Source organism: Hyaena hyaena, unplaced genomic scaffold (assembly GCF_003009895.1).
Source record: "Hyaena hyaena isolate Hyena2069 unplaced genomic scaffold, ASM300989v1 scaffold_8, whole genome shotgun sequence".
NCBI classification, from domain to species: domain Eukaryota; kingdom Metazoa; phylum Chordata; class Mammalia; order Carnivora; family Hyaenidae; genus Hyaena; species Hyaena hyaena.
The window spans coordinates 7,750,838-7,771,424 of NW_024080640.1; the positions used below are offsets into that span (position 1 = coordinate 7,750,838).

At 43.5% G+C, this 20,587-nt stretch overlaps 1 protein-coding gene across 1 annotated transcript in view; it reads right to left on the reverse strand.

The window, feature by feature from the left end:
* The window catches only part of LOC120238672 (solute carrier family 23 member 1-like), a 45,083-nt gene extending 24,819 nt beyond the window's left edge, over positions 1–20,264 (reverse strand). The window contains exons 1-3 of the mRNA XM_039242566.1: positions 20,072–20,264; positions 17,429–17,575; positions 6,375–6,532 (exon numbers count right to left, since the gene is read on the reverse strand). Coding sequence (XP_039098497.1) covers positions 6,375–6,532; positions 17,429–17,575; positions 20,072–20,116 — 350 coding nt within the window. The 5' untranslated portion in view covers positions 20,117–20,264. The remainder of the gene's footprint in view (positions 1–6,374; positions 6,533–17,428; positions 17,576–20,071) is intronic.
* Positions 20,265–20,587: the final 323 nt, after the last annotated feature.

Consider the following 20,587-nt stretch of genomic DNA (forward strand, 5'->3'; position numbering starts at 1 on the left):
AAGGGCAAGGAGGACTGTTTTTTAATTATTAAAAAAGGGAGGGAAGGTGCACAGTTTTGTGTAGAGTACAATCCTTTTCTTGGTGTGAAAAATAAAATTTTTGTCCCTGGCACTAAGCTAAGCTCTTTGTGTGCATTATCTAATTTAATTCTCAGGGCTTTGGAAAAATTAGAAAACAGTTCCTTTTCACAGAAACATGAAGACTCCAAGAGAAAATAATGCAAATATTGTCCAGGGAAGAAAGGAGAAGGAGCTTTAAGTCTCTACTAGGTAGGGCCTTAGGCATCTGGGAACCTGGAAGGGATGATCCCCCTGAGGAGTTCTGGTGTTGGGACATGTGGAATTTGAGAAGCCTAAGGGTAAGGAGGGGAAGAATATGGGTAAATGGGGAAGTGGTCAACAGTTGGGGACAGATGCCTCTAGAGGGTGATCTGCTGGAATCCAGCCTCATCATGTCATCATTTTGGTGTTCTTTCTTGAGTCAGTCCAATGAGTGGGCAAAGGATGATGTCACATGGAATTTTCTTTGCAACAGATCAGAATGGGGAGCAGAGTCTCAGGAATGTAACATGGAGCTGATGAATTCTCCTTGTATTTCAGAGGATCACTGGGTTGTAAGAAATCCTGAGCACTCTGAATCTCAGCTACTTCACTAGTGGACAAAGAGCACTGTTCGTCTTTTTACTGAGCTCCCTCCACCTGCTACATTGTAGGAAATGCCATTGGTGCCTTCCCTATGGGTAACTATTCAGCTTCACCCAGAGGAAGCACACCAATCCCCTCCTTGGGACTCCTCTGATGTGACTGTCAGGTTACTCTTCTACCCCAACAACCACCAGTGTTCCTGTTCCATCCAGAGCTCCAATGGCACATCTGGTGACTAGGCAGTCAAGAGGGCAGGAGCAAAGTGGCTGCATACCCCTGATGGTGGGCATGGCCTTTCTGCATAACCAATGACAGGTGCAGAGCTAGGGCAGCGCTGGGCTCAGCCACAGGAAGGCACTGGATGCAAAGCATCAACACCAGGGCTCACTCGGGCAAAACTGTATGTGAGCAAGCTTGAGACACCTGAATGGACTTTGTGCCAGAAGTATGTGCTCCACACTTGAGATATTCCCAGGAAAATGGAAGACATGTTTGTTACCTGGAACCACTCCAGAAAAAGAAATTACCAGCAAAAATCATGGATAATTCCAGAGATGGCACTAAGGCCTAGAATTGCATGTAGTCAATATTTTATTTCTTCTAGTGATTTCCTTTCAAACTTAATGTCTTATTTCAAAATGAATGATAGAAGTATGCCCTTCCGTGACTTGCAGAAGTGAACACCTAAGTGAGGAAGGCCCTTGGGGCATGAGCCCAAGACCCTTAAAGCCACACCAGGGAGGCAGCTGTCCATGTTGCTAAGGATTACAGCTGCCTGCCCCACGCTGGGCACAATGCTTGTGAGTTACTATGTCAAGAGCAGCAGTTATCTCTTATCACTCCCTTTTGATTATTTAACATGATTTTAATCACTAAGACCTTATTGCAACATGAGCATTTTTGGTTATCGGCAAATAACCAGTAGCCAGACCTACTTGGCCTTTGAGTCAAACTATCAGTTAGGCTTTACGATCTATAATGTCATAGGCAGTTGCTCATCAGCAACTGAGATGGAAGCTTATTTCCATGGGTAGAACCAAACTCACATTTATTCCTGACTCCACCCTCATGACATTAGCATTACTCATTTCCTAGTTTTGTTTTTTACCTCCTTCTCTGCGTGTTTCATTAAAGTGTAAGTTCAAGCTCTTTGGATGCTAACTCCTGATTACTTTCTGTTTCTTACAGAACCTACCAGAAGGGTAGACCCAGAGGCACTTTAATTACTGATTATCCGATTTGAAACCTGGGGCTTCATCATCTTCTCTGTCAATATCATAGCTGTCCGTAATAGAGATGGAAGGGACTTTCAGACATTGTATAGTTGAACTCCTTCATTTTAGAGATGAGAAACTGAGCCTTAAAGGGGGCAGATGACTTGTCTAAGTTCCCATGGTACAGAAGCCAAGACTGGAGTTCCATCCTCCAGTTTCCGAACTCAATACTCTTCCATAATTATAATTAATGCCATCTCAGGTTTAGGGGGGATTTCCCCATCCAAAAGAGCTTTGTGTTTGTAACTCTCCATGGGGCTGGGGGGGGGGGGGCGGGGCGGAGGCTGTGTATCCAGGCAGGCTACTCCAAGCCTTCCCTAATGCTACTGCAGCATCTTACTTTCCCAGAGCCAATCCTGGAAAATAGGAGGTCTGAGAGATAGACCAGAGCAAACTCTACACTTCTCTGAGTCCTTGGTCAGGAATTTGGAAGAAATCTTGACTCACTGAGACAGTGACAGAAGAAGAAGAGAGAGCAGGGAAATAACCCAACAAAGCTGTGGGCCCTGGTCTCCATCTCCACTCCTCAAAAGAAATCCCAAGAATTTAAGCCTTGGCGTATTGCCTGGATATTACTTGCAAAGGAAGCAGTTTGGAAAGCACCTTTGATTTGATTTGGGCAAAAAGGCCAGGAGTGAATATACTCCCCTGAATGCTGTCTGTAGTCGGTCTATCCTGGAAACAACCGGCCAGCCCCATATCTGTCGATACCTGGGTGGTTTAATTCAGATAATTGAGGGAGAATTAATGGATATTAATTTTTCCCGTCACGTCATTTTCTATCAAGACATGTCAGGCAGAAGCACATCGTAGGAAGTGTTCTCCATTTCCCTTCCCAACTCCAGGGCTGGGCAGAGGCCTGGCACAGATCAGGTCAAAAGGAGATTTATGGTGAAGGGACCCTTACTCACCGGGCTCCTTCTAAAGTCCTGGGAGCGGGCCCTGCAATGTGTTCACTAGCCATCGGCCTTTGTCACCTTTTTTTTAAATTAAAGTTTTATTTCATATTTTGAGAGAGAGACAGAGCATAAGCAAGGGAGGGGCAGAGAGAGAGGGAGACTCAGAATCTGAAGCAGGTTGCAGCTCCAAGCTGTCAGCACAGAGCCCGACACAGGGCTCAAACTCTCAGACCCATGAGATCATGACCTGAGCTGAAGTCGGATGCTTAACCAACTGAGCCACCCAGGCGCCCAGTCTTTGTCAACTTTGTAAAAGTAAATGGTTTCAGCCACATATGGGCAACTACTGTCTCTGCACTGCCACCTCGCGGACTTTAAATCTTGCCTCAGATGGCATTTGAAAGGTCATAAGCAGTCTTAGGATTTGGCTAAGGGGAAGCTGAGTCAGGACAAATTTAGTTTGAATGTGGTAGGATATATTTATGTGGTTTGAGACCACTAAACCACCCATGTATATTTCACTTCTTGCTAGCCACCTCAGTGTCATGATTGGGTCGCGCAATACGCCTATCTCCCCCCCTGCTAGTTCATTCTACTTCTGCCGTGAAGTTGCAGAACCCAAGGTCACATTATGTTATGAACGTGTCCTATGGCACCTGGCCCTTGACACATATGGATGAGAAACACAGTCTGAAATGTACAGAGCCAGAAGCAAGTCTGGAAAATCTGAAAACCATCAGAAATGCAAAATTGCCAGAGAAGATGTGATTCTCATTGATATGCAGGCAAGATGGAAGTTTTCTCCTATCAAGAATATACTTGATAATGTACCATATACACTTTTAAATGCAGCATGCATTTTAAAAATTTTTGATGGAAATCATGGACAACAGAATTTCTGTGTTTGTAGGACACAAATCTATAGCACTATAACAGTTTTGTGTGATAATGGATCTTAAATAGCAGTAGTTACAAAAAAATCTGCTCTAACTCATGCTCAGGGAATGACTGAATTATCTTTCCTTCTCTTTAGAAAATGGTGATCAGGGGCACCTGGGTTGCTTAGTTGGTTAAGCGTCTGACTCTTGGTTTCGGCTCAGGTCATGATCTCATGGTTTGTGAGTTTGAGCCCCACATTGGGCTCCATGCTGACAGCGTGGAGCCGCTTGGGATTCTCTCTCTCCCTCTCTCTCCGCCCCTCCCCCACTCACTCTTTTTGTCTCTCTCTCAAAAATAAATAAACTTAAAAAAAAAAGAGAAAAGGAAATGGTGATCAAAGAGTACACAACTTTCAGTTAAAAAAGAAAAGAGTAGGGGTGCCTGGGTGGCTCAGTGAGTTAAGTATCCAACTCCTGTTTTCCGCTTTGTGAGTTCAAGCCCTGCATCGAGTCTGCTTGGGTTTCTCTCTTTCTCCCTCTCTCTCTGCCCCTCCCCTGCTCATGCTCTCTTTCTCTCTCAAAATAAATAAATAAGCAACTTAAAAAACTTTTTAAATGAAAAGAGTATGCAAGCATAAAATGTGGGGGAGAAATATTACAGGGGACTGTGAGAAAGCTAAATAATACAAATGTCATGCTGTATTTTGGAATTTGTGGCATCTGTGGTATTTATCTACTTTTTAAATTTTGTAATTTGCCGTGATTTTTTTTCCAATTTAATAATATTGTCTCTCATTTGTCTTCATACTTTCGTGTCCATTTTCTGAAAGGGGACACCAAAAACCAGATGTCCTTCAGGCTGAGCAAAACTCGGATGTGTCCTTGGACTAGATGCTAAATATGTGATAAAGGAAGAAGACATACGACTAACAGATCTGGGGGGAGCCATAGAGGTCTGGGGGACCCGCAGAGAGGGATTTCCTGAGAAGATGGTAACCTAAGGAGCCACAGTGCAGAGTTCTTTCTGGGAGACAAGGTGGGGCAGGGGTGGTGGTGAAGAATATGAAGAGGGGATGTGTGGAAAGGCGGGGGGGGGGGGGGGCGGGGAGGAAAGTTCCAAAGACACATTTTCCAGGCCCCACAGTTTTGTCCAGCTCCAGGGCAATCGGACCCCATTCCCCTCAGGCTAATTCTTGCAGCCTACACATGAACATAAAGGACTTGATGGTTTTTGGTTTTATTTATTTTTTTAAAGGTGATTCCACTGATTATAATGATTGCTCATCTCAATCCTACTGTAAGGGAGAAAAGGCAATACTATCATTGGCCTTATTTTCCAGGTCCCAAACCACATACCCGGTTCAGTGAGTCTCTGCTGTCTTGTCTATTCAGAACAGAACCCTCCCTTTCCTGCCCTTTTAGGAAACTTTCCTGAATGAGCGTTGCCATATGGGTTGCCCCGATGAGTGAGCATTTGGCTTAAGTGGCACCAATCAGAGCTCTTCCCTGGAGTTTGGAAACACGAGACCAGCCAGAGCAGTCCTCCCTTGCTCAGGGAGACATGCGAGGACTCCCAGCAGCCTGTCTACGGTCCTGTGCGGGAGGCCTATCTGTGACAGTGCAGCACAGGCACTGACCGTGTGAGGAAGAGACAGCCCCGTATCCAGAGCAGGAGAGGACAGCCTCCTATGCATAGACTGATGCCTCAGGGGACTCTACTCTGCCTCCTCTGGTGAGGCATTGCAGGGCCAAGCGATCACGTCCACCTCACGTCTGTGTGCCTCTCCCCTTTGAGACTCAAGAATTCTCTGCCCTGATGGCCCTGAGCCTCTTCCAGAGCCTGCATGGACCTTCCTGCTGAAGGCAGACCATGATGCAAGTGTGCATTTCCCTAGGCCTGAAGGATGGCCAAAAGTCAGTGATTTGGGGAATCTGGTGTAAGTGTATGTGTGTGGGGGGGGGGGGTGCATGCACATGTGTGCGTTGGGGGTAGCTATGGAGCTTGGATATGTAGGTCAGGGTGTCCATATTCATGCACGTAAGGACATTTGTGATCTAGGGCAAAACCTGAGATAGAAAGAGAAGGGGAAAGGCCACAGGTGGGGGTCGGCCCTCCCCAGGCAGCTAGGTTCCAAAGCAGAACTTGGAGCAGTGAGAGAATTTTAAACTCAAACCTGGTCTTCCAGGTAGGATGATCAGAACATATCTTATTTAAGAGTTTGTCAGTTTGGTTTAGAGCTCTCCAATATTTAGACATGCAGTGTGTGGGTCTCCATTTGTATTCCTGCCCTGCACCTCGCAAATATCAGGGGCAGGCCTTTGTAGAGAAGAGAGAAGAACAAAAAGTCTCAGGGGCATTTGAGCGAGCCCCTGGTTCAATGTGTTCCTGATGCATGATATAACCTTGCCTTTCACCTACCTTGATCTTATACATTAATAAAGAACAATTTTTTGCCTAAGCTAATCTGGATTTATGTACCTTTAATCAAGAATCCTAGGCTAATAGAGAAAGTGAGTGTTGGAGTTAGGACTTGAACCCAGGCTCTGATTCCTTGTCCCATGTCCCCTCCATCGTGTCACGCCAGCTACCTAACCACCTCTCCAACTGTAACCCAAGCAAATCTTGCTGATACCCCAGCAGGTAAAAGTCAGAATCCCAGGAAGAGAGTTTTACCTACCTGACTCCAAAAAACACTTGCAGGAGAGTGCAGAGGCCGGAGACGAAGAAAATTGTGCTGATGAGGTAGCTCTGAGTCAGCGGGTCATGCTGCAGACACAGGTCCTTGGCCAGGATGAGTGGCACTGCCACAAGTCCCCCCAGAGCCGTGAGGAAGTGCTGTGGGCAGAGCAGAGAGAGTGGACAGTTAAGCAGATGCTGCGGCTACCTAACCCACCTTCATTCCCAATCTTCTGCGAGAGGAAAGAGCTCTACCTCTGGTCTCAGAGAAGCCTGACCATGCATGACAGGCAGAAACCCAGATAAGCAATGGGAACTAGGAAGACCAGGCAGCAAGAAACAGAGACCTAACCAGAGGGTCTGGGTTCAAGGGCAGAACCCTAGCACTGGGAACCAATATCCTGGGCAAGAAACCAAGGCAGGGACACGAAATAGGACATAACAGGAACCAAGGAATGGGGCTTTAAGAATAAGAACAAGGCAAGAGGCTCATAACTAAAACAAGGTATGAGGTGAGGGCAAGACTAATGACCAGGAAGCTTTGAGCACATTCTCCAGACAGATAATATATTAAATCACAAAAGAGCCTTAGCAAATGTCAGAAGAATGAAATCATACCAAGAGTCTGAATGATATGAAACAGGAAGAAAACTGGAAAATCCACACATTTGTGGAAATTAAGCAATACCCTTCTGGACAACCGACAGGAATAAGAAGAAACCAAATGTGAAATCAAAAAATATCTTGAGACAAACAAAAACGGAAACACACATATTGAAACTTATGAAATGGAGCAAAAACAGTTTTAAGAGGGAAGCTTATAGAGATAAACACCTAGAAGAAAAATTGCAAACAACTTTACACCTCAAGAAACTAGGACAAGAAGAATAAACTAAGCACAAAATCAGCAGAAGGGAGGAAGAAATATGCTATTACAATTTCCATACTATCCAAAGTCATGTACAGATTCAATGAAATTGGTATCAAAATTTTTCTGATATTATTCAGAGACAGAAAAAACAATGCTATAATTCGTATGGAACAACAAAAGATCTCAAACAGCCAAAGTAATCCTTAAAAAGAAGAACAAAGCTGGAGCCATACTAATTCCTCATTTCAAATTTTTTTTTAGTTCATTTATTTTAAGAGAGAGAGAGAAAGTAGGGCAGGGGCAGAGAGAGAGGGAGAGAGAGAATCCCAGGCAGGCTCTATGCTCAGTGTGGAGTCTGACATGGGGCTCGAACTCACAAACTGTTAGATCATGACCTGAGATGAAGTCAAGAGTCAGACACTCAACAAACTAAGCCACTACAGCACCCACCCTCCTTCTTCAAATTTTATTACAAAGTTACAGTAACAAACAGTATGGTACTTGAGAACTGGTTGATATTTTCACTGAGCTTAAAAAGTGAGACAAAAATGAAATAACAAAAATATGCCAGATTTTCCTTTGTTTGTCAGTGACGTAAATAAGCAGATTCTTTGCTAAATTTTACAGCAGTTTTTGAAAACTGGAAGAATGTTATTTTCAAAAACCCCGGCAAAAGTAAAAAAAAAAAAAAATCAGTATGGTACTGTCATGAAAGTGGGTAAATATACCAGTAGAACAGAATTGAGAGCCCAGAAATAGCCCCATTCATATATGGTCAACTAATATTTGACAAGGAAGTCCAAAAGGCTCCAGGGGAAAGGATAGTCTCTTCAATAAATTATATTGTGATGGGGCGCCTGGGTGGCTTAGGCGGTTAAGCGTCAGACTTTCACTTAGGTCATGATCTCGTGGTTCGTGGGTTCGAGCCCCGCGTCGGGCTCTGTGCTGACTGCCAGCTCAGAGCCTGGAGCCTGTTTCAGTCTGTGACTCCCTCTCTCTCTGACCCTCCCCTGCTCACGCTGTCTCTCTCTCTCTCTCCTAGAAATAAATTAAAAAAACATTTAAAAATAAATAAATAAATAAATAAATAAATAAATTATATCGTGAAATCTGGATAACCACATACAGAAGAATGAAAATGGACTTCTATCTTGCAACACTCACAAAAATTAACTCAAAAATGGATTAAGGACTTAAATATAAGGCCTGAAACTGTACAACTCCTGCAAGAAAACACAGTGGAAAACCTCCTTAACATTGGTCTTGACAAACATGATTAGCTACGACACCAAAAGCTCAAATAACAAAAGCAAAAATAAACAAGTGGGAATACATCAAACTAACAAGCTACTGCACAGCAAAAGAAACAATCAGCAAAATAAAAAGACATCCTAAGAATAGGAGAAAATATTTGAAATTTGTAAACCATCTATTAATAAGGGTTAATATCCAAAAGATATAAGGAACTCATAAAGCTCAAGAGCAAAAACCAAAAGATCTGATATAAAAATGGTCTTGGAACTTGGGAAGTTGGTGGAGTAGGAGGAGCTTAGCCCCTCGCACGCTTACAACTGGGTATCATCCACATCCAAGTCAATAAACCAGACCGCCATGGATGGATAGAAGAAGCTGCATTTGAAAGCTTAGGAATGTCAGAAAAGTGCAGGGGGCTGCCCACAGGGGGGGGGGGCTGCCCACAGGAGGAGAGAGCTGTGCACACAGACAGGGCAGAGAAATGGGCTCATGCACCAGGGAGTTCACACAGGGAAGACTAATCGCTATAACGCTTGGCTTTAAAAGCCAGAGGGGCTGAATTGGGTGAGTCTGTAAAACCAGCAGAACTTGGAACCTGGAGCTTTAAAAGCCAGCTGACTCAGCACCCAGCCAGTTGGGAAGGCAAGTGATAGCTGGGTCACTGCCCTTAAAGAGCCAGCAACCTGCATGGAGAGGCAACATAAAAATGGCAGTTTTAACAACCTCTGGGGCAGACAGGAGAAAGGTCTGTTCAAAATGACTTTGGAGTGTGCTGGGGGACTCTGAAAACGAGGGAGCTTGGAGGTACCAATTTCCTCCCCTTCCCCCCAGCATAAACACCTGCAGGAGGTGAGCTGCACTGAAACTTGGAGCCTCAGGGCTCAGGACAAATTTTGTCAAAAAGTGTGTTTGCCCCACCCAGCCGCAGACTCCCACCCACTGTCACACATGCATGGAGCGCAGCTTCACACCACCGGCCGCTCTGGCATATAGCCCACAGCCAACAGCCACCTCGGTGCTTTGGGGAACCTGGCATAGGACTAGTGGCCCAATGCAAATTTTGCTAACACCACTGCCCCATATCCAAATTCCCTGGCCTGCCTGGGTCCCACTAACACCACATAGAGCAACCACTGCCCACAATAGGCAGAGAGTCAGTGCAGACGACTGTACTGAAAGGAAAGATGATTCAGATATAACTGCAGGATGTAAGCAACACATACAGGATACTTTCCTGAAGTACCAGGGTCTGGTGGGAACAAGGACATTGCACTGCAAGGCACTCTGGGACCTCCTTTCATAAAGTCACTACTTCCAAGAGCAAAAGTCAGAGCTGACTCTCTTAACACAGAGAAACAGACACAGAGAGGCAGAAAATTGGGGAGACAGAGAAATTTGCCCCAAATGAAAAAACAGGACAAGACAATGGCCAGAGATCTAAACAAATGTAAATATAGGCAAATATAAATAACCTGCCTGATACAGAATTTAAAGCAATGATCCTAAAGATACTCACTGGACTTAAAAAAAGAGTGGAAGACATGAGTGAAATCCTTAACACAGAGAAAGGAATAACACAGCAGAGATAAAGGGCTTAATAAACAAAATGAAAAACATGCTTGATGGAATGAATAATAGGATGGAAGAAGCAGAAGAACAAGTTAGTACCTAGAAGATAGCAATGGAAAGTAATCAAGTTGAACAAAAGAGAGAAAAAAAATTACACAAAATGAGAATACACTTAGGGAACTCTGTGACTCCATCAAACATAACAACATATATATTATAGGAGTCACAGAAGAAGGGAGAGAAAGGGGGGGCAGAAAATTTATTTGAAGAAATAAGAGCTGAAAACTTTCCTAATCTGAGTAAGGAAACAGATATCCACACCCAGGAGGCACAGAGAATTCTCAACAAAATCAACAAAAGCAGACCCACACCAAGACATATTGTAATTAAACTTGCAAAATATAGTGATAGAAGAAATATCTTAAAAGCAGCAAGATAAAAATCATTAACTTACAAGGGAAAACCCATAAGGCTAGCAGGAGATTTTTCAACAGAAATTTTGCAACCCAGAAGGAAGTGGCATGATATATTTAAAGTGATGAATGGGAAAAATATGAAGCTCAGAATATTCTATCCAGCAAGGCTATCATTCAGAATAGAAGGAGAGATAAAGAGTTTCCCAGACAAACAAAAACTATAGGAGTTTGCAGACCACAAAGCGAGCCCTGCAAGAAATATTAAAGGAGACTCTCTGAGTGAAAAGGAGAGAACAAAAGTGACAGTATAAAGGTAGGAAACACAAAAGCAGTAAAAATGAATATTTCTGTAAAAAATTAGTTAAGGAACTCACACACACTTAAATATAAAGTATAATAACATATACTTAAAATGTGGGAAGGAGAGGAGAAAAGAATGGGTTCAAACCATCAATTTAATAGAGACTGCTATATGCAGGAGAAGTTATTTATAAATCTAATGTCAACCATATATCAAAAGCCATTAATAAACATGCAAAGAATAAGGAGAAATAAATCCAAATATATCACTAAAGAAAATCAGCAAAAGATGACAGAGAAAGACAAGAAAGGATCAGAGAAAATCTTTAGAAAGAACCACAAAACAAGTAACAAAATAATCATAATTACTTTGAAGCTTCTGCACAGTGAAGAAAACACTCAGTAAAACTAAAAGGCAACCGATGGGATGAGAGAAGATATTTGCAAATGACATATCAGATAAAGGGTTAGTATCCAAAATCTATAAAGAACTTCTCACTCAACACCTAAAAAACAAATAATCCAGTGAAGAAATGGGCAAAAGACATGAATAGACACTCTTCCAAAAAAGACTTCCAGATGGCTAACAGACATGTGAAAAAATGCTCAACATCACTCATCATCAGGGAACTACAAATCAAAACCACAATGAGATGCCACCTTTCATCAGTGTAAGGCAATGCAGGCAACAACTCAGGCAACAACAGATGTTGGTGAGGATGTGGAGAAAGAGGATCTCTTTTGCGCTGCTGGTGGGAATGCAAACTGGTGCAGCCACTCTGGAAAACGGTATGGATGTTGCTAAAAAAAATTCAAAATAGAGCTACCCTATGACCCAGCAATTACACTACTAGATATTCATCCAAGGGATATAGGTGCGCTGTTTTGAGGGGCACGTGTTTATAGCAGAGGTATCGACAACAGCCAAATTATGGAAAGAGCTCAAATGTCCATTGACAGATGAATGGATAAAGAAGATGTGGTGTAGAAAGGAAGCAAGATGGCTGCATTTAGGATTTGTTAGAAAGGAGCCCCGACTGCAACTGCTGGCTGGCTGCATGGCTGCAAGATGAGAAGGAGGCGGGCCAACGTCATCAGCAGACCCTCTCAAGATTGTCCTCCTTGCTCTTGCTCCTGTTGAGTTACCACCCTTGGAGGCAAGAGATGGGCTTAGCAGCAGCCAACAGGCCATGATCCAGGAGGAGCAGTAAGGGACAGAGATGCCGGGCTACCTCAAGAAACAAGCCAAGTACACATGGTGGAGAGTCTCAAATACCACTATGAGTAGGGAAATAAAATAACCAAAGTCTCAACAAGAGAGACCAAGAGACACCATTCAAAAAACACTTCCTGAACAGATAGGCCCTGAGAGGTCAAAGAGCCTCCTTTAATACAGCAGTACTTGCAGGTGCAAAGTGCATAACAAGCTTTTAAAACTAACAAGAGACAGAAAGCTAGCCAAAATGACGAAATGGAGGAACTCTCTTCTAAAGAAATTCCAGGAAGAAATGACAGATAAAGAACTGCTCAAAACAAATATAAGCAACATAACTGAACAAGAATTTAGAACAATAGTCATAAAATTAATCGCTGGGCTTGAAAAAGGCATGGAAGACATCAGAAAAACTATTGCTACAAAGACTATGGAGCTTAAAAACAGTTGTGATGAATTAAAAAATGTTATAAATGAGATGCAAAATAAAATGGAGGCGTCCACACAGATTGAAGAGGCAGAGAGGAGAATGGGTGAATTAGAAGATACAATTACAGAAAAAGAGGAAGCCGAGTAACAGGGAGATAAACTTATCCAGGAACATGAAAGGAGAGTTCGAGAGCTGAGTGATGCAATCAAATGGAACAATATCCATATCATAGGAATTCCAGAAGAGGATGAAAGAGGGAAAGGCACTGAAGGAGTCCTTGAACAAATTATAGCTGAGACCCATGAAACAATGCTCAGCGTCCCTCCTCATCAGGGAAATACAAATCAAAACCACACTGAGATACCACCTCATGCTGGTCAGAGTGGCTAAAATGAAAAAATCAGGAGACTATAGATGCTGGCGAGGATGTGGAGAAACGGGCACCCTCCTACACTGTTGGTGGGCATGTAAACTGGTGCAGCCCCTCTGGAAAACAGTGTGGAGGTTCCTCAAAAAACTAACAACAGAACTCCCCTATGACCCAGCAGTAGCACTGCTAGGAATTTACCCGAGGGATACAGAAATGCTGAGGCATAGGAGCACATGTACCCCAATGTTCATAGCAGCACTCTCAACAATAGCCAAAACATGGAAAGAGCCCAAGTGTCCATCACCTGACGAATGGATCACGAAGATGTGGTTTATCTATACAATGGAATACTACATGGCAATGAGAAAGAAGGGAATCTGGCCATGTGTAGCAACATGGATGGAACTTGAGGGTGTTACGCTGAGCGAAATAAGTCAGGCAGAGAAGGACAGCTACCATATGTCTGCAAGTATAGTTGGATTAGGAGGAACTTAACAGAGGACCACGGGGGAGAAGAAGGAGAAAAATAGTTGGGGAGAGAGAGGGAGGCAAACCATGAGAGACTCTTGAATGCTGAGAACAAACTGAGGGCTGATGGGGGAGGGGGAGAGGGGAAGGGGGTTAATGGGCACGGAGGAGGGCACTTGTTGGGATGAGCACTGGGTGTTATATGGAAACCAACTTGACAATAAACTATTTAAGAAAAAAAGATGTGGTGTATATGTATGCAATGGAGTACTATTCGGCAATCAAAAAGAATGAAAACTTGCCATTTGCAACTACGAGGATGGAACTAGGGGATATTGTGCTAAGCAAAGTTAGTCAGAGAAAGAAAAAATCATGTGACTTCACTCATATGTGGAATTTGATACAAAACAGATGAAGATAGGGAAGGGAAGCACAAAAAATATAAAAACAGGGAGGGGGGAAAACCTAAGAGACTCTTAAATACAGAGAACAAACTAATGGTTACTGGAGGAGTTGTGGTTGGGGGGATGGGCTATATGGCAAGGGACATTAAGGAAGACATTTGTTGGGTAGATCAGTGGGTGTTATATGTAGGGGATGAATCACTGGTTTCTACTCCTGAAATCATTAATGCACTGTATGCTAACTAATTTGGATGTAAATTTAAAAATAAAAAAACTAAAACTAACTAACTAAATAAACATTAAAAATTTTTAAAAATTACTTTGAATGCAAATGGACTAAACACTTCAATCAAAAGACCTAGGGTGACAGAATGAATTAAAAAACAAGACCCCTCTATATGTTGTCTATAAGAGACTCATTTTAGACCTAAAGACACCTGCAAATTGAAAGTAGGGGATGGAGAATTATCTATCATGCAAATGGATGTCAAAAGAAAGTCAGAGTATCAATACTTATTTCAGACAAAATGGACTTTAAAACAGACTGTAGCAAGACACAACAAAGGACACTATATAATAATAAAGGGGATTATTTAGCAAGAAGGTACAACAATTGTAAATATTTAGGTACCCAACATAGAAGTACCCAAATAAATAAAGACAGTTAATAACAAACATAAAGGAACTAATTAGTAACTATACAATAATAGTAAGGGACTTTCACACTCCACTTATATCAATAAACAGATCACCTAAATCAAAAATCAGCAAGGAACCAATGGCTTTCAATTACACACTGGAACAGAAGGATTTAACAGATATATTCCAAACATTCCATGCTGTTTTAAGCAGAATACACAATTTTTTCAAGTGCACACAGAACATTCTCCAGAATAGATCACATCTTAGCCCACAAAGCAAGCCTCAACAAATTCAAGAAGATCCAAGTCCTATTATTCATGTTTTCTGACCACAGTGCTATGAAACTAGAAGTCAACCCCAAGAAAAAAATCTGGAAAGATCACAAATACATGGAAGTTAAATAACATGCTCCTAAACAGTGAATGGGTCAACCAGGAAATAAAAGAAACAAATGAAAATGAAAACACAATAATCCAAAACCTTTGGGATTCAGCAAAAGTGGTTCTAAGAGGGAAGTATATAGCAATTCAAGACTACCTCAAGAAACAAGAGGGGCGCCTGGGTGGCTCAGTTGGTTAAGTGTCTAACTTCGGCTTAGGTCATGATCTCACAGTTGGTGGGTTCAAGCCCTGTGTCGGGCTCTGTGTTGACAGCTCAGAGCCCAGAGCCTGTCTTCAGATTCTGTGTCTCCCTCTCTCTCTGACCCTCCCCTGCTCATGCTATCTCTATCTCTCTCTCAAAAATAAATAAAACATTAAAAAAAATTTTTTTTAAATGGAAGCAAGAAAAATCTTAAATGGTTAACCTAACCTAAACCATAAAGCAGCAAGAAAAAGAACAACAAACAAAGCCTAAAACCAGCAGAAAAAAAGGTAATAATAAAGATTAGAGCAGAAATAAATGATAAACTAAAAAAAAAAAAACAAAAAAACCCAATGAAACAGATCAATGAAACCAGCAGCTGGTTCTTTGAAAAAATAAAAATAAAATTGATAAGCCTCAGGCCAGGCTTATCAAAAAGAAAAAAGAAAGATCTCAAATAAATAAAATCACAGATGAGAGAGGAGAAATAACAGCCAACACTACATAATATAAACAACTGTAACAGAATATTATGAAAAACTGTATGCCAACAAATTGGACAACCTGGGAAGAAATGGATAAATTCCAAGAAATATCTAAAATACCCAAATGAAACTAGAAAGAAATAGAACATTTGAACAGACTGATAACTAGCAAATAGATTGAATTAGTAACCAAAAAACTCCCAACAAACAAAACTCTAGGGCCAAATGGCTTCATAGGTAAATTCCATCAAACACTTAAAGAAGAGTTAATATTTGTAATTTTTTAACTATTCCAAAAATAGAAAAGGAAGGAAAACCTCCAAATTCATTCTATGAAGCCCGCATTATCCTGACACCAAAACCTGATAGAAATGTCACTGAAAAAGAGAACTACAGGCCAATATGATTATAGACGCAAAAATCTTCAATAAAATAGTAGGAACCCAAATTCAACAATACATTTAAAAAATAATTTACCATGATCAAGTGGGGTTTATTCCTGGGTTGCAACAGTGGTTCAGTGTTCTCAAATCAATCAATGTGATACATCACATCAATAAAAGAAAGAATAAGAACCATGTGATCATTTCAATAGATGCAGAAAAAAGCATTTGACAAAGTACAACAGCTGTTCATTATAAAAACCCTCAACAAAGTAGGTTTGGAGGGAATATACTTCAACATAATAAAGGCCGTATAAGAAAAACCCACAGCTAATATCATCATCAATGGGGGGAAATGGAGAGCTTTCCTCCTAAGGTCAGGAACAAGGCAAGGATGTCCATTCTCATCAGTTTTATTCAACATAGTACTGGAAGTGCTAGCCTCAGCAATTGCACAGCCAAAAGAAATAAAAGGCATCCAAATTGGTGAGGAAGAAGTACAATTTTCACTGTTTGCAGATGACATGATACTATATAAAGAAAATCTGAAAGACTCCACTAAAAAACTGTTAGAATTGATACATGAATTCAGTGAAGTCGCAGGATACAAAATCAATGTACAGAAATCTGTTGCATTTCTATACACCAATAATGAAGGAACAAAAAGAGAAATTAAGAAAATAACCCCATTTACAACTGAACATAAAGTAATAAGATACCTAGGAATAAATCTAACCAAAGAGGTGAATGACCTTTATTAGTTTCTTATGAATCCTTCAAACCCCCAACCTACTGCATATACTCACTTCTGTCTTTCCATCTCCCGGTTTTTTCCAACACACACACACAAGATAACACTCTATACACAGTTACTTACTTTGATTTTTTCACTTACTATATATTGGGGAATATTCTCTAACTGCAAGATAAATACATATCTTCCTCTTGTCTCTTCTCTGTGTAAAAAACTTATTTGTTAAGATGTGTCAGAATTTGTTAGCCAGTTTCCTTTGAAGGACATTTTGGAGTTATTTTTATTTGTTTTTTTTGGAAGGATATTTAATTAATATTTATTAATATTTAATTAATACTTAATTTTATTTGAAGGATATTCTAAGGTTTTGTTTGTTTGTTGTGTGGTTTGAGGTTACTATTACCAGTAACGTTTCAAGAACACATTTGTACTTATCTTAACAAGTCCTGCCAATAGAGCCACAGAGAAATTCTTAAGCCCTGGGTTCGGGGGTGTATGATTTACATGTTGATAGAAACTACCAAATTGTCATCCAGAAAGGCTGCATTAAATAGTGTTCCAACAGAAGTCTTTGAGAGTACTCGTTTCCCCAAATTCCCCAAGCACGGTTACCATAGTTTTTAGCTGTTGCAAATGAAGTAAATTGAAATTGGTATCTTGATGAAAAAAATGACACAGTGTCCTTGATGTGACCTATCCGCTTAACATGAGGGAGGATCCTCCCCTAATTTCTCACCCCCCACACCTGAGGGAAAGAGAGATGAGGAGCTGAGTTGCCCTGGAGGTCAACTACATGGAAGACAAGGTTATCAGTGCCTGAAGTTGTGGATCTTGGCTAATCTGACCTGGGTGTGTATTGATGTCGCTTTTGAGGCAGAGCCTCTTTGGATGCAGTGCCTGCTGGGTGGCATTACCTGGATCCCCAGGAGGATGCAGAGGTACCAGGGGGGGACGTCCAGGATGCCATAGACCAGGTTGTTGCTGCTGGCGCTTCTGGACTGCCCACCCTTCTTCCTGTCTTGGCCGTCATTGTGACAGTTGAGCACATCGTGTTCCCTCTGCTGCAAACAAGAGAAGGGCACATAAGGGTGTCTTTTTTTCTTTTTTCTTTTTTTTTTTTTTTTGAGAGACAGAAAGTGAGAGAGACACAGAGAGAGAGAAAGGAGAGAAGGAGAGAGAGGGAGAGGGAGAAGGAGAGAGAGAATCTTAAGTAGGCTCCAAGTCAGTGCAGACATGGGGCTCGATCTCATGACCATGAGAACATGACCTGGACCTAAATCAAGAGTCGGATGCCTAGCTGACTGTGCCATCCAGGTGCCCCACATCAGGGCATTTCAAGAGGAACTAGAGGACTTCCTGATTTCAACCGGAGAGCTGGGAGGCACTGCCACAGCGGTAACGGATGGCCTGCTTGGGATTTCTAGGTCCAGACTCAAAAGACCAGTGAATTTCTACATTCCCCGTCTTCAGCAGGGCCTGCGTGTGAAGTGTGTACTGGACAGTTACCATAGCCATCCCCTCTGTGGGGCTGTGAGCTCCTAGAGTGCACCAACCGGGCCGCACTCGGTGGTGTCGTCCCAGCTTCGAGAGCAGTCGGTGCTGGTGCTCAGTATAGACCGAATGACTGGACAGAGCGTGCAAATGTGAGTGACTGCAACGCCGACTCCTTGACTCCTCGGAGCTGCCCGGACTCCCCCCAGTGCAAGGACAGCAGGAGCGGGAAGGTGCAGTTCCTGGGAGGAAGGGGGGGGTCCCTTGCCCCTCCGACTCCACTCACACCCCCCACACCTTCCCTTCCCCCACCCTCCAGGTGCGTTCCTAACCCCGATTTACCTGGCTCTGGCCACTGGGGGTGTCCAGGTCTCTCCGAATGTGGCCCCCTGTCATCCTGCATCAGGGCCTTAGCTCCCCCTGCGCTCGCAGCTTGAGCTCCCTGCCTCCCCTCCCCATTTCCTGCTCTCAAGAGCTCCCTGCCTCCTCCCCACCACCTCTCCTGACCTCCTCCACCCAGATGATTTTTCTCCCAGTGCCTCCCAGCACGCTGTGTCTCTCCGTTACATAATGTGCCGTTTTCTCTCTCGTGCAGAGACATCTCTGTGCATCCGGCCTTCCCCTGGCTGGGCCATAAGCCTTCAGAGTCGGGAAGCTGTCTTCTCCTTGTTAATGTCTCCCTAAGTTTCTAGCAGGGCAAACTGCAATGTGAAACCAAAAACATCCTAGAAACATGGGCGCTGCTAAGGAAGGGAGCACAGGCCACGGGCGAGAGGGGTGGGTACGCGTCCAGACCCGCGGCCCCCAGGTCGCCTCCACGAAGCCAAAGGGTGGGAGTCTTGGATTTCTTTCCAAGGCGTTTGTTTTGTTTGCCTGATGTAGCGGCAGAAAGAATCCTGAAGAGAAATGAAGGGAGTTCTCTCAGGGGCCTCACATGATTTTCCAGAAGAGACCGCCAAGGGCCTCTTGCCCAGAAGGCTGAGCAGCGGTGGGCAAGGGTCTGGCAGCCCTGAGAGCCCAGCCGAGGGTCACGGGTGACACCCATCCACAGACACCCTGGGCCCCAGCCCCAGGCAGGGAGCTGGTGGCGGGCACTGGTGAGATCAGAGCATCTCCACTGGGCCTGCCCTGTTATGTGGTCAAAAATCAGTCTGATGGGGCGCCTGGGTGGCTCAGTCAGTTAAGCATCTGACTTCAGCTCAGGTCATGATCTCACAGTTCATGGGTTCGAGCCCCGTGTCGGGCTCTGTGCTGACATCTTAGAGCCTGGAGCCTGGTTCAGACTCTGTATCTCCCCCTCTCTCTGACCCTCCCCTGCTCACGCTGTCTCTCTCTCTCTCTCTCCCAGAAATAAATAAAACACTTTTTAAAAATTAAAAAAAAAAATCAGTCTGAAAGGTGGTGGGGTCAGGGCTCGAGGCCGACCAGAGAAACCTCCAAAGGGGTTACTGTCACTCTGCTTCTCTGTGCCTCGGGTTCCTCATCTGGGAACAGAAGCCCCTGCATCATTGGCTTGGAAGGAAGAAAATAAAGCCCGTAAAGTGCGGGGGGGTGGGGGGTGGGGGGGGCATATTGGTTGTTGGGTAAATATTCTCTCTCTCTCTCTCTGTCTCTCTCTCTCTCTGCAGACCTCTCTCTTTCCCCTTGCTTTGTTTCAGAAAGTCCTGTTCAAAGAGATTGTAACACTGAGAAACCTCGGGGGGAAAATACTTAGATTCAGCAGAGGCCAACCTGTGAATAAAGGTAAAACTAAGGTGATCTTCCAATGTGTCCTCGTTGCTTTCGAGAATTGACTCACAGAGTTTAGCACCTGGGTGGGGATCTTGGCCTCACGATGGCAAGCTTTCGAGGACAGCTGCTCTCCTGTCTAATAATCTAAAATCTGGTCTAGACCAGATTTAGACTTAGACTAAAATCTGGTCTGAGCCACCGTCAAGAGCATGAATAATGAATGAGGACGCTGAGACTCCTGCTGGGGACCCCTCCAGGCCCCTTTCTCTCGTTCTGCCCCCTCCCCTCTTATATTTCCCCCTCTCTCTTGGGGGCACTCGCCAAGGGGCACTCACCACATCTTCGGAATGCTCCGGAATGCTGGTGATAGTAGAGGCCATGGCTCCCTGGGGCCGGCTCCTTTTGGCCTCCTCTCAGGACGAAAACAAAGTGTAGCTGCTCCAGTTGGAAGAGATTAATGTCTCACCACCAGCCAAGATTGTAAGAGACAGAGAAAGACAGGGCTCCCGGGCTGGCTCTGGGCAGGGTGGGGCTTCCAGACTTCCCCTCCTGTCCCCTCCAATCACCACAGGAGGTCAAGGTGCATTCAAGTGCAGCGAATGTTTCATAATTAAGTCTGAGTAAGTGCGGGGGAAGTTAATGATCCTCTACAGGCACTACGGGAAACAGGCACAGGCTCTCAGGGAGTGGCATGACAGCACTTACTGGAAGTCTGATTCTGGGAGGAAGGAGAGGAAGGGTGTGAGGGTGAGGCTCTGGCCTGAATTGCACAGGCTTTGCAGTTTTTTTCAAGTTAGTTCTTGGTGACTAGTTGAACGGGAATGTGAAGCACTGAGAAAATAAGTCCAGCC